The sequence below is a fragment of the Amphichorda felina genome (genome assembly GCF_050947745.1).
Source record: "Amphichorda felina strain 45539 chromosome Unknown scaffold_8, whole genome shotgun sequence".
Classification (NCBI taxonomy): Eukaryota; Fungi; Ascomycota; class Sordariomycetes; order Hypocreales; family Bionectriaceae; genus Amphichorda; species Amphichorda felina.
The window spans coordinates 2513096-2526234 of record NW_028145042.1 but is presented as its reverse complement, the minus strand read 5'-3'; the positions used below and the strand labels follow the sequence as shown (position 1 = coordinate 2526234).

The 13139-nt window shown below is 51.6% G+C and overlaps 5 protein-coding genes across 5 annotated transcripts; 4 read left to right on the top strand and 1 right to left on the bottom strand.

The window, feature by feature from the left end:
- Positions 1-1246: 1246 nt before the first annotated feature.
- On the top strand, positions 1247-2309 carry ACO1O0_008461 (uncharacterized protein; the record flags this gene model as incomplete). The annotated part of the gene is made up of 2 exons (XM_083197825.1): positions 1247-1254; positions 1457-2309. 2 exons carry the CDS (start codon positions 1247-1249, stop codon positions 2307-2309), a joined length of 861 nt encoding a protein of 286 aa, XP_083047293.1.
- Positions 2310-4123: 1814 nt separating this feature from the next.
- ACO1O0_008460 (Gfo/Idh/MocA family protein) lies at positions 4124-5341 on the top strand (the record flags this gene model as incomplete). The annotated part of the gene is made up of 1 exon (XM_083197824.1): positions 4124-5341. The coding sequence occupies one exon, from the start codon at positions 4124-4126 to the stop codon at positions 5339-5341; it is 1218 nt and encodes a 405-aa protein (XP_083047292.1).
- Positions 5342-6914: 1573 nt separating this feature from the next.
- On the top strand, positions 6915-8828 carry ACO1O0_008459 (uncharacterized protein; the record flags this gene model as incomplete). The annotated part of the gene is made up of 6 exons (XM_083197823.1): positions 6915-7110; positions 7172-7381; positions 7473-7701; positions 7762-8354; positions 8409-8639; positions 8695-8828. 6 exons carry the CDS (start codon positions 6915-6917, stop codon positions 8826-8828), a joined length of 1593 nt encoding a protein of 530 aa, XP_083047291.1.
- A 1048-nt stretch (positions 8829-9876) lies between these two features.
- ACO1O0_008458 (FAD-dependent oxidoreductase) lies at positions 9877-11559 on the bottom strand (the record flags this gene model as incomplete). The annotated part of the gene is made up of 3 exons (XM_083197822.1): positions 9877-10346; positions 10905-11107; positions 11246-11559. 3 exons carry the CDS (start codon positions 11557-11559, stop codon positions 9877-9879), a joined length of 987 nt encoding a protein of 328 aa, XP_083047290.1.
- Positions 11560-12069: 510 nt separating this feature from the next.
- Positions 12070-12929, top strand: ACO1O0_008457 (DUF3237 domain-containing protein; the record flags this gene model as incomplete). Its single annotated transcript, XM_083197821.1, has 4 exons — positions 12070-12123; positions 12370-12506; positions 12582-12700; positions 12775-12929. 4 exons carry the CDS (start codon positions 12070-12072, stop codon positions 12927-12929), a joined length of 465 nt encoding a protein of 154 aa, XP_083047289.1.
- Between the last annotated feature and the right edge of the window lie 210 nt (positions 12930-13139).

Below are 13139 nucleotides of genomic sequence, written 5' to 3'. Positions count from 1 at the left end.
TGTGCCGCTGATTGGGGAAGTCCGGACCGTTGGCAGAAGCATTGGCAGAAGCGTTGGCAGAAGTTTCCCATGTCAGATGGCGGCGGGGGAGCTTGCCAGGCCTCATACCACTTGCCGTGCAGGAGACGATGGACTGAATATCGGTGCCAGTGTCCTCGGTTTGAGCGGCACAGCCGAGCAAGAATCGACGCCCAAAGCTTCGACCAAACCAAATCTCACCCGAAACCAATGTTGGTCTGAGTTGCCCAACTCCTGCTGGCGGGCCAGCAACAAGACACAATACAAAAGACCAACGGCATCAATGACGACTGACGACCTGAGGCCGGCGAGAGCGCCGGTCAAACCAACACCAGTGGCCAGTTTGGTCGACATGGCTTCATCAGAGTCGAACGCATCTGGCGACCAGGCTGATGGCGATCCAAAGCTGTCCCAGACCCGTTTGTACGTCTTCGGGTTGGCCATTTCTGTGACGAACCTCACTGTGGCTTTCGACACCACCATCCTAGGTAAACTCTTTGGCCTTTTCACCTGTCGCTGCTTTCTTCTGGTGCCGGTTTCACAGCTTCTAGTCCGTTCTAACTTACCATCTCCTCTGCCGGAAAGGTCCTGCAATTCCTACAATCACCTCCGAATTCGGCACAATCAACCACATAGGCTGGTATACCAGCGCCTATCTCCTCGGGATGGTATCCTGCCAGCCTTTCTTCGCTCGGCTAATTCTATACTACCAACCGAAGTGGTTTTATATGATCTGCGTCCTGGTGCTTGAAATCGGCTCCATCATATGTGCCACGGCGCCATCGTCTCCCGTTCTCATTTTTGGCCGGGCGATTTCCGGGTGCGGAGCCGCAGGTATCACAGCCGGCGCTTTCGCTCTATTCGGCCGGCTGGCGCCCCTGCGTGAGCGGCCGCGCCTCATAGCCATGTTTACGGCACTACAGTCACTCGCATACTCGTCTGGGCCGACTATAAGTGGTGTTTTCACGGGCTCTTCTGTCACCTGGCGATTCAACTTTTGGATAAACCTGCGTACGTTTCGCTTCGTTCCTTCTCATGGGCTCTGGGTCCGCTGCTGACACTCGGTCTCAGCCATTGGATTCGTCTCTCTTGTCTTTGTGTGGTTTGCTGTCCCAACCACAGCAAATGTCAACAAAGCCCTACCTCTACTGGAGAAGCTGAAGAGAAGCGACCCCCTTGGAACCAGCCTATTGACATTATGCCTTGTACCGCAGTTCCTAGCCCTGGAATGGGGCGGTAATGTTGCCCCATTTTCGTCCCCTCGCGTATGGGGGTGCTTCCTTGCCTCTGGCATCTTCGCAATTGGGTTTGCCGCTTTAGTGGCAATCAAAAAGGACAGGTAAGTCTGGCTACCCGGTCGAACTCGGCTCACCTCTCCCAAAGGCCCTTCTTCGGCGATTCGGAATTCTAAAAAGATTGTTGCTAAGCTGAATTGCAGTGCGGTCATTCCTCTTCGAATTCTCAAGCAGCGGACAGTTATTGTTTGCATCTGCTTTTCTACACTCTATGGCATGGCCAACATGGTCCATGGCAGTCTGCTGGTCATGTATTTTCAGACGGTGCATAACATTGGCATCACCTTGTCGGCCGTGTACCAAATTCCTTTAACGGTTTCCAGCATCTTCAGCTCAGTGGCCGTTGGCGTCGCCATCAGTGCCTGGGGTCACTACCTGCCATTCTTCTGGGCCGGCCCACCACTTTATCTTGTCGGCGCAGTACTTCTTCACACTTTGTCGACGGCGAGCAACGACGCCCAACTCATGGGATACCAGGTCCCGGCCGGGATCGGATTTGGGACGGCCGTCTCTACCACCCTTATTGCCATTCAAACTGTCAGTACTCCAGACGACTTGACAAGCGCATGTGTTGCCGATGCCATGGCTGGCCAGGTAGGCAGGGCCATCGGGGTCAGCATTTCTCAGAATCTCTTCGTCGGACTTCTGAATCGTCGCCTACGGGATATCGTATCGCCTGACGAGGCAGCTTCATTTGCCCGCAACGGCCTGGAGAGAATGATCGCAAGCATGAAGACTATGGATGTGGGCCTCCGACAACAGTTCCGCGAGGCGCTCAACAAGGCCGTTACAACATCGCTATTGGTTCCTGTGGCAGCAATCTCCCTGTCTATCATCGTTACCTTGTTCGCCGAGCGGAGAACACTCATTGAAAAAACGGTCGTCGAGACGCAGCCCGTCTCGACTGAGCACCTGTCCACCGAAAAGTCCTCTAGGCAAGATAACTCGCCAAATCACCACCAGCCAGATGTTTTGGACGGAGATGGGCTTTCCTGATTGACGAGAGCACCCAATCAGACTGTATTCTTTCGTCATATTACTATTGCCTGCATGTAGTCGATAGTAGAAAATGTGTTCTAGTTTTGACGAGGAGTCTGCTCGGGAGCTCCCTAGAATATAAGGTTATCCGCCAGCTTATGACCACCCCAGGCTTGTCTGACATGGCCATGTGCCGTGATACCAAATTCAACGGCACGAATACCTCCCGAAGAGACAATCCCAACTAACCTTACATTCTACTCTGCTGCATCCGATAACAATTTTTTAAACCAACTTGAGATACTCTAACTATCTCTGTAAGCTACTTTCAATCTAATTATAACTGCGATGTCGTTTTGAAAGGAGATTATCTTGTCCTAGTGGACCATCTATGCGATTGAATGTAACGTTACTATGCTTAAGCGAGTCGCAGAGACTGCTATGATTGGACATAGATCAAGCGTATGTTCGGATCTTGGGCCGGATCCTCCTGGTACACATGGTAACGGGCCTCATTGGATGGCGCGAATTTTATTCTTGATTTGGGCGGCTTTACCTCGAACCACGGACATAAAAGCAGCGGCGGCAACAATCCAATTCAACCAAATCAATTCAAACCTGACCGCCGGTTTGATCAAAACTACTCAGGATGAAATTGACTGGATTGACTAATTTAGTCAATTTGAATAGCTGACTTTGTACCTTTTACATTATGTGATTTTAAGCGTTCTTGAGCACTTTTTGCAATTTTACACACCTATAGGGTAGGTATGGGTAGATTGCTGCCTAAGTTTTGAAATAGAAAAAGGACCCCCGCCCCCACCTACCATGCGCACACCACACACACGGCCACATACACAGCTGCGGACGTACATACGGAGTACATAGGGGCCACAACACCACGCGTCTTTAAGCCTCAAATTGACTCAATTCGTTCCCCCCAAGTCAGCTTCAGAGGCTGGCGAGTGGAATCTTGGCAAAACCTCGATTTGGTTGAATTGCTGCTGACATTCCAATTTATTTTTGACATGTCAATTTTCAAGGCTGGACGGGCCGTCTATGAGTTAGCCTACGTACGTTGTGCCAGGATTATTTTGCCAGGTACGGAGTACGGAGTACTGTACTATTAAACTCTAAAAATTACCCGACATGAACCCTTGACCCACAACATCGCAACAGACAAAAGTTCCAAGCACTGCGAGAATCTAGCTCTGACATTCTGGCAGACCGTACGGAGTAGGCGAATCTCACTTCCCCGCAATGACGGATATGCACACACGTAATCCTGCAACTATCACCTGAAGGAACTAGCATGCGCCTTGCTTAAATGGAGAAACATGGTCTCCTGGGGTACACATCTTTCAGTTATTAGTGTCTCCTACTGCAGCCACAACTTGGAGAATCCTTGTCTACTAGTCTAAGTGGAAGCGGAATTTGCTGCTGATGCGGACTCCATCGGGCCTTGGTCTCGGCCTACAGTCGTGTAAAAGAAAGTCCAGGGTCTTGGTCAGGTCATCCCAAGCGATCATATTGCTCGGAAGCCACCCACAAGGTTAAAGACCACTTGTACCTGCTGGTGGCCCCTGTGTCCGGTTATATAGGCTGACTTAGCTGACCTGACTGGTACTTTAAGAGAGAGATGATTAGGGGTTATTGTGTCTCCCATAATCGACTTACCGTTCGGGACCTTCGTACCTTACGTCGACACAAATTACGGAATTGCCCCTGCATCCTGTTCGCTCTTTTTGGACCAGACCTTCAGCATACCAACATCCGTCTTGAGACACTGCCTCTGCTGAGAAACTCTTATCGCAATCCACCGGCGCGCCAACATGAACATCGCCTTTGTGGGCTGCGGCTTTGTTGCCTCTTACTACGGTGACACGCTGCCGAACCATCCCGAGCTGCGGCCTCTGGCCGCATTCGATATCTCTCCCTCCCGGGCGTCGGCCTTTTCGAAGCGGTATAACATCCCCGTCTTCGCCTCCTACCAGGCCATTCTCGACAACCCTGACATAGACCTCGTCGTCAACCTTACACCACCCGCTTCCCACGCCGAAGTCTCCCGTGCCGCCCTTCTCGCCGGCAAACATGTCTATTCCGAAAAGCCACTCTCGCTTGACCCTGCTGACGCGAAGGAGCTGATCGCCCTCGCCGCGAGGCAGAATCGCCTGCTCGCGGTCGCGCCGTGCAACTTCCTCGGCGGGTCGATGCAGACTCTCGCCCGCCTTGTCCGCGAAGATGCCGTCGGCACCCCACGACTCGTCTACGCCGAGATCGACGACGGCCCAATACACCAGCTGCCGTACAGAACCTGGAAAAGCGGCGCCGGCGCGCCTTGGCCGGCGGAGACGGAATTCCGCGTCGGCTGCGTCTGGGAACATGCTTCATATGAGGTCGGGTTTCTGACCAGCGTTTTCGGCCCGGCGGCCAGTGTCACGTCCTTCTCTCACACTCTTGTCACCGACAAGATGAAGGAAATCGCGCCGCAAGACCTTGGGCCCGACTTCTGCGTCGCCCTCATCCGTTTCCGCAGCGGCGTCGTCGCGCGACTGACCATCGGCACCGTCGCCCGGCGCAACCGCTCGATGACCATCACCGGCGACAAGGGCATCCTCCACTTGCCGGAAATATGGGACTACGAAGCGCCAGTCCAATTCACACGCTCGAGAGGTTCGACGGCCAACCCAGCCTCGCCGCTGCTGCTCGTCATGCCGCCGACCACTGCCGAGCGAGCAGCAGATGGGCCCGGCGTGCCAATGCCGGAGCGAGGCATCCAGGTCGACACGCCGGCGGATGGGCCGCGGCAGTATCCAAAGGCATACCGCATGGACATGTGCCTCGGTCTCGCCGAGCTCGCTGCCGCCATCCGCGAGAAGCGTCGCCCGCGCATGGCGGCGGACCATGCGTTCCACGTATATGAAATTCTCCAAGCGCTAGATGACTCCGTCGCCGTGCCTGGGCATCGCGAGATTACCTCGGACTTTGCGCCGATTGAGCCAATGCATCCGCTGCAAACGGTCGCGTCGGACTGTAAAATCTCCTGGTAGGCATCCTGAGAAAAGCTAAATGCCGCTGCTTCGCTCTCGCGCCAGTCAAGAAGGTCGACAAAAGCCCTTTCGCTAGGCCGGTCTGAAATCTGACGATGGAGCGCCATAGAGCTGTGAACTCTGGTAGAGATGTTGAGTAGGAACACGATTGAATGGATGGGTTTCCAGATAAGCTTGTTGATCGTGGCCCGGCATGTCGTGTCACTCCGACCAACGCTTGACACTATGTAAGTGTGGCGTGTATCGATCGCATGTGTTCTGGCGCAGTCTACGCATTGGGCCTGATGGCAATGCCCAGAGGCGCCGAACGTGTGCGATGCCTCACCTCGACGCTGGTGGCTTTCGATACAACGAAGTGTTCTGCGGTGCTCTCCTGATCCGCAGAGTCATGAATAAAATACCTGTGGATTAGAATCATCAGAGGCGTAGAGATGCACAGTCAACGATATCTCGTCGAACTCCTTTAGTTGGCGTTTGAGTGTATGAAATGTTTGAATAAAATCAACCATCCATAATCAAATCCAATTTCTCAGGACCTCGTAGTGTCGCAATTTTCGTCGCTCTTCATCGATGCCTACTCGTATGCGTAACGAAGCCCACCTGTCTGAGCTGACACATTGACCACCGAGATGCTAGAGAGAAATCGATTGGCAAGAAGCCTATTCTTCCAGGTGGGCGGGCACCTTGGCGACCGGTTCACACCCTTAAAAGACGGATAATTACGATCTCGGGAAGAGAATCCGGGAAAGGTTGACCGTGGACCTAATTGACCATGGACCTTGGTTGACCGTGGACCTGATTGACCATGGACCTTGGTTGACCGTGGACCTGGTTTGACCATGGACCTGGTTGACCATGGACCTGGTTAATAAATGTGGCTTGCAGTTTGCCCATGTTGGTGGAATTCATTTCATGACCCCATCCCCCGCATAACTCTGGCCAACATGAAAGCTGAGAGCCGCTGTGGCCAGTCGCATTTTTCCGTTCTCCCCAGGGCAGTATGCCGCCAATTGTATTGCGTTGCTTAGTGTGCACCGGACCGCTAACCCGCCAACATGCGTACATGCCAAGCGAAAAATCTGACACGGAATGCTAAGCACCGAGACCTGATATTACTTGCCCCCGCATTCTGCGTATTCCCACCATCGCCAAGCACAAGTTTCTGGGGTCGAAGCGGCCCGAAGCGCCGGGGCAGTGGCTTCTCCACGGCCTATGGGTGCCCCAAAGCGGGGACACTCCGCCGTAATATAGACGAGATGTGGGGAGACGACCCAACAGAGAGCTCGTTCCACGGGGGGCCCAGGGGGTCCATTCGTCCAGTTTGGGGATTCATGGGGTGCACCTCGCAGCCCCCAATACCGAGAATTGTTTATGTAGACGCAATGCCCCAGCTTTTGGCCTTCCCGATTCACTCCAGCCTCTCTCTCTTCTCCGCACCCGCAGTCCATCTTTTGCCCATCTCGACAGGATACCCAGGGGTTTGGCCAGGCGCTGAGGCGCCATCGGAACATACAGTCTATCGACCACCCGCTCGAGCACTACACACCGGGACTCACTTCGTCCAGCCGCCACGATGGTGAATGTTGGAACGACCGCGGACCCAATCGTCACTCGATTGGTCGAGGAGGACAAGGTGCCATGGTACAAGAAGCGGAACCTCCGTCTCATGTACCTCTGGCTCTTCACATGCTGCATGTGTGTTGAGGCGACGTCAGGTTTCGACTCGCAGCTCATCAACACTTTGCAGATGGCCCCTGCCTTTCATAAGTGTACAGTTATATTTCCCTATCGTGTGTCATCAACCCTGGTTACTTATAAACTATGTCTTAGACCTTGGTAACGGACGAACGGACGATAAAGGCGAACCTGCAATCGAACCCGGCTTGCTTGGATTTGTCAACTCGAGCTACCAACTTGGTTCCATCTTCGCCGTGCCTATTGCGCCATGGTTTGCTCAGCGTTATGGACGTCGGTGGTCCATCATGGCTGGCTCCCTGATCATGGTCGTGGGGGCCATTCTCCAGGGTTTTGCCCAACACGGTATGGTCTTGGACTTTTCTCACCTGTATGAGAGCGCGCCTGCTAACATGACGCAAAGTTGGAATGTACATCGTTTCACGCATGATTCTAGGCATGGGGATCCTCTTCTGCATCATCTCCGGTGCTGCGTTGATCGGAGAGCTTGGTCACCCTAAGGAGCGTGCTGTCCTAACGTCGTTGTTCAACTCGTCGTACTTTATCGGTCAGATCATTGCCTCGGCTATTGCCATCAAGACTACGGATATTCCTAGCAACTGGGCCTGGCGTGTCCCCTCTCTGCTGCAGATCTGCCCGTCCTTGCTTCAAATATGTACCGTCTTGTAAGTTACCAGTTGTTCTTGGGATTGCGGAACAGAAAAGGGGGCTGACCGCAATGATAGCCTGTTGCCTGAGTCACCTCGTTATCTCATTTCTAAAGATAAGAATGAGGAGGCTCTAGCTATTCTGATCAAGTACCACGCCGAGGGCGACGCTAGTTCACCTCTTGCCCATGCCGAAATGGCGCAGATCACTGAGACCATCAAGACTGAGAAGGAGGTCTCCAAGCAGTCCTGGTTAGCCGTGCTTTCTACCCCTGGCATGCGCCGCCGTTTCTTAATCACCGTCTTCATCGGCCTCTTTACTCAGCTTTCCGGCAATACCCTACTTAGCTACTACTCGTCAGTTCTCTTCGAGATGATGGGCTATACGGAAAGCTCTGTTAAGACTCGCATTAACCTCGCCAACTCCTGCTGGGGTCTGCTAAACGGAACTATTATTGCTCTCGTTGTCACGCGTTTTAAGCGCCGATGGATGTATATGCTTTCAGCCGTGCTGATGCTATGCAGTTTCGTTGCTATGACCATCTCGCTCCAGCGGATTCAACTCGCCGATAACAACGGTGTGCGGAACGTCTCCGCCGGCATTTCTGCCTTGTTTTGGTACTTTGCATTCAATCCCTGCTATAATATTGGCAATAATGCTCTCACCTACAGTAAGCTCGCTCTATCTCACAACTCCTATCGGTTCTCTCTCTAATATAATGCAGCGTATTTGGTCGAGCTCTGGCCATACTCCCACCGCAGCCGTGGCATCGGTGTTCAACAGATCTTTGGCAAGCTTGCCGGTTTCTTCTCCACCAATGTCAACTCGATTGCGCTCGATGCCCTCGCGTGGAAGTACCTCGCCATCTACTGCGGTTGGATCTTTTTCGAGCTCCTCATTATCTTCTTCCTGTACCCTGAGACGAGCGGTCGTACCCTGGAAGAACTGGCATTCTGTACGTTTCGTCCCATCGTCCTCTTTATGAATTCTGCGCTGACTGGTCCCTACAGTGTTCGAAGATGATTCCTTGAACGAGAAGTTGACTACTGCCGTCGAGAAACAGGTGAACAATGCATATGTCAACGACGTCGCAAGGGATGATCTTCCTTCTCAGCCTACGCAGGAGGTTAAGACCATTGTTTAAAGGGAAGAGTGGAGAGTGGTTGGCCTTTCATTCGGAGCAAGACGGTCTTTTGCCAAGAATAGCCTGGTTCACTTTGGACTACGCTCTACGCACAGATTGATAGCTTAGCGATACATAGCTACGTAGGTAATTCTAACATTTCTCACTCTACCCTAATCCTTTTACCGCGACGCACCGACAATGATAAAAGCCCCCCCACCCGTACTCTTCGTCGGGGTCAAGATCTTATTGCGTGCGCTATTCGCACGATGACTCCTCCGCCTCTTAAAATGCAGTAATAGCAGGTGCGGATCTATTGGGCACCTTGCTAGGTAATCTAGCCACTGACTGAAAGAGAAAGAGGGTTAGGGTTGCCGAGAGGACCTAAACACGAGACACAACTTCGACAGAGGCACTTTCATTCATCCAACTCGATTTCCTGCAGCATCATAGATTGGGCCACAAGTTACACTGGAAAAATTGCAAGTCTTAAATTTCTCTTTTCTATATGTCCCTTGCACATTGGCCACGCCGTGAGCTCGCATAGTGTTAGTACTCGGGTTCACAGTCACATACCCGATAGCTGTCCCGTATTGACTTGGGTTTTTGTCTATGCATCATTCTACTATCTAGGAGCCCCTCGAGTACGTGTTTGAAGACCGTGGAGCTATAGAAATGCTGACGAATATAGAGCTAAGGATTCGGAAGCATTATTGCGAACCTAGCTACTAGCACCGAACAAATGATCAGACCTCGCGGTGCACGCCGCATGTAATATCATATGACTAAGAAAGCAAGGAGCGTACACGGGATATACGGTCTAGGAAGAAGCATAGGGAGTATAAGGGAGCGGTATAATCCGGATACGATCTAAGACTACTCCAGGAAGATAATAATTGTATATAGTACGCGAGTCCGTTATATCTATATACTACGTCTAAACCATTAGAACATCGTTATATCATAACTACGCTTCGTAATAGTAGCATTTATAGAAAAGCATACATATTCTAATTTCTTATGATACGTAGCAGCTAAAACCATCATGTAAATATTGAATACCCAATTATCAATAGTGTCCTCCGATGCCTCTGTATAAGTAGGCGGCGTAAATGAGCAGCGCCGCACCAAACGCAAGCATTGCACCCGTGCTTTTGTTCATGGCCACCACCTTCCCACTCCTATCCTCCCAGGGCACAGTGCCCTCGAACTTGTTGCTCAGAGGAACAAAGTCTAACTTGACGGCGCCCTTGACCACGCCCGAGAAGACAGACGCCACGGTCGCATCGCTCATGTAAGGGAAGACATACTTGGCGACGCCCTTGTAGAACAAATTGTCCCAGGCCTGCTCGCGGGTCATGATGGAGCTCAGCCGGAAGATCTGCGACACGCGCGAGATGCGCTCGTCCCGGTAAGCCTGGAAGACGGGCGCTAGCTCCTGCTGGCTGGGATGGGAAGATAGTCCCAGCGGCGAGGAGATGAGCTTGGCCCGGACGTGATTCACGAGCGACGCTGCCGACTCGATGGCGCACATTCCGCCTAGAGCAATATTTGGCGTGAACTATTCCGGGATATATTAGTACGAGCGGGGAAGTCGGAGAAAGATTTGACTACTTGCCTTGTGGGCTGCATCGCCGACCAACACAATACGGCCTGAGTGCCAGTGCTGAAAGACGCCTTCTTCCACATTGACCAAGTCGACGCGTAATTTCTTTGCCCATATGTCTCCGAAAAGCACCTTGTCATTTACTGGCAAAGCTGCCAAGGAGGCGGCTTGCGTGTCAATGTCCCTTTGTGTGTACTTCGGAAAATCCGGCCAGCGGTAAGTCCTGTCGTGCTTGATGAACACGAAAAAGAAGATCATGTGAGGCTGGGTCAGTAGTCTGTGATGATATTAGTTCATGTGTCCAATGGTGGGCATTGGTTTCGTACAGGAAGCTGAATCCCTCGTTGTGTACTACTGTCATAGCACCGAGTTCCACACCGGGAACAGGGGTACTGACCCCTACGAGACACTTATAAGACGCTGTTAAAGCTGTGGAAAATGATTAGCTAAATTCTAGTCTGTAGTATGATTTGGGCAACCGAAAAACTCACATTTCATTTCCCCGTCGGTGATGGTGTTGGGGATGGCTTTGTTGGCGTTGTACCACATTATCTGGCGGACGCGGCTGGCAACACCATCACACCCAATGACCATATCCCCATCTTCATGTGATCCATCTGCTAGAGATACTCTAACACCGTCTTCCGACTCCAAGATTCCAGTTACGGCACACCCTGTCTTGATGGGGCTCTTGCTAGGTAAGGAATTATAGAGATGTTGGAGGAACTCCCTCCTCTCAAGCAGTAGAAATCGACAGCCGTGTCTGCATGAAATATGGTCAGCCCCAAAAACTTGTCGCATTGGCCTCAAATACCGCATCAAGTCCACACACCTTTCAGTAATCTCATCGAACAGCTGACTAACAGTGACAGCCTTCCCATCGGGGCCTCGGGTGTAGGATGCCGTCATATCGGCGCAGGCATTCTGGACTGCATCAAGGCATCCCAACTGGTCAAGCAGGCGAGCTCCGTTGGGCCATATTCCAATACTAGCACCAGAAGGCCAGACGATCTCCTTGTGCTTCTCCAACACGACATGGTCTATGCCTGCCCGTTGGAGGGCATTGGACAGCACCAGGCCGGCGACGCCCGCGCCCACCACGACTACTCGAAACGGACGTTTCTGCGTGTCGTTGCCTAGACTCATCGTGGTTTATGTAAGGCGGTGTTGGCTTTTTTCATGGGCGTCATACGACGTCGAGTTAGGTAATAACATGCGTATATGTTATATATCAGGAATGATGAATAGGAGCTCAATGTCCTGCGTACCTAGGTAGCCTTGCACGCGACCAGCTCACCTCAATTCCAAATGGCGCTAACTGCAAGTAGCAAAGGCATGGATGGGTTTGTAGAGATTTACCTAAATAGGTTGGGAACGCCGTACTCGGGCCGGCCGACCGAGCTTTGGTGTCAGCCCACATCGGAGCCCCGGGCTCGAAGGGCGCCGCTGCCAAATGAATGTCCGTTACCACGGGGAGTGTCCCTGGGTGCTTATTGTTGCACTCTTGGATGTATAGCTCCTGTGTGATGGGAAATAAGTTATATTGATTTCTATGTGCCGTTGTATGTATAACAATTCATCGACATCCTGACCTCACCAATAGTTGCACTTGGTAAGACATCACAACCATACGCCACGTTCTGCGTTATAGTTACAATGTCGTCGCAAAAGTCAGGATTCCCAAGCTTGGAGCCGGCCTTCATCATCAAGGTAGCTAAAATTCTGCATTGGGGTCAAGAGCAGATCAAAGAGTATTGGCTGACACAAGTATATTCAGGTGGACATCGGTGAAGGCAACCCAGTCGGTATGATCGCGCTCAGCACTAAAATTGCTTCGTCATTTGACATCTGACGATTTCCATCAGGTGACATTTCGACTGGACAGCAGTTTATCCACTTCGTAAGTCCCAAGGGAAGCAACCCTGTAAGGTCTATGTACTCACAGTGAGAAAATAGCAAACACCCAGCGGAACTATCAAAAGTCTCCCGGGTTTCCAACCCGAGGTTGACGCCGATATCATCTTTGGCGGTGACTGGCTGTACTTCGACCCTGACAAGTCTCACGCACGCCTCAACTTCAAGGGAATCGCAAAGTATGTATATACATATGCGTCCCCACTTCTTAACAACACGTATATTTTAGATGAAGTGCTAATTATGGAACATAGGACCAAGGCCGGTGCCCCCTTTTCATTCTACTACACCGGAACCATCACCATCGACGAGAAAGTCGGAAGGATTTTCGCCTTCGACCCCACCTCGACGACCATTCCATTCGGAAATTCCAGTGAGTGCATTACAACATCGCCCTCCATTAAATGGCTGTACTAGTGCTGCCTCTCTGACCTTTTATTTTTAAAGCTACCCTCCACACCTTCGAGGCGGGCAGCCCTGAGTTGAAGGATCTTGAGAACTGCCATTGGGTGGGGAACGGCAGGTTCATTCTAGGAGAAGGGAAGGGGCTCATCGTTGAGAGCCGCATTTCGAAGGTGGTGGCTAGCACTGACATGGACTAGAGCTTATGCATTGGAAAAGATGATAGGACAAACACTATTTTAGCTGCTGTTGATGAATATACATGCGTGTGAAAGTGAACTAAGTAAGCTCAATTGTTTTGTGGAATGATATAACAAACGAAATTTATCGGATTTAAATTTGTTGAAACTAGATGGCATGTAGAATAAAGTGAATTCGAATGGGATGAGTTAATAAGACATAAAAATAAA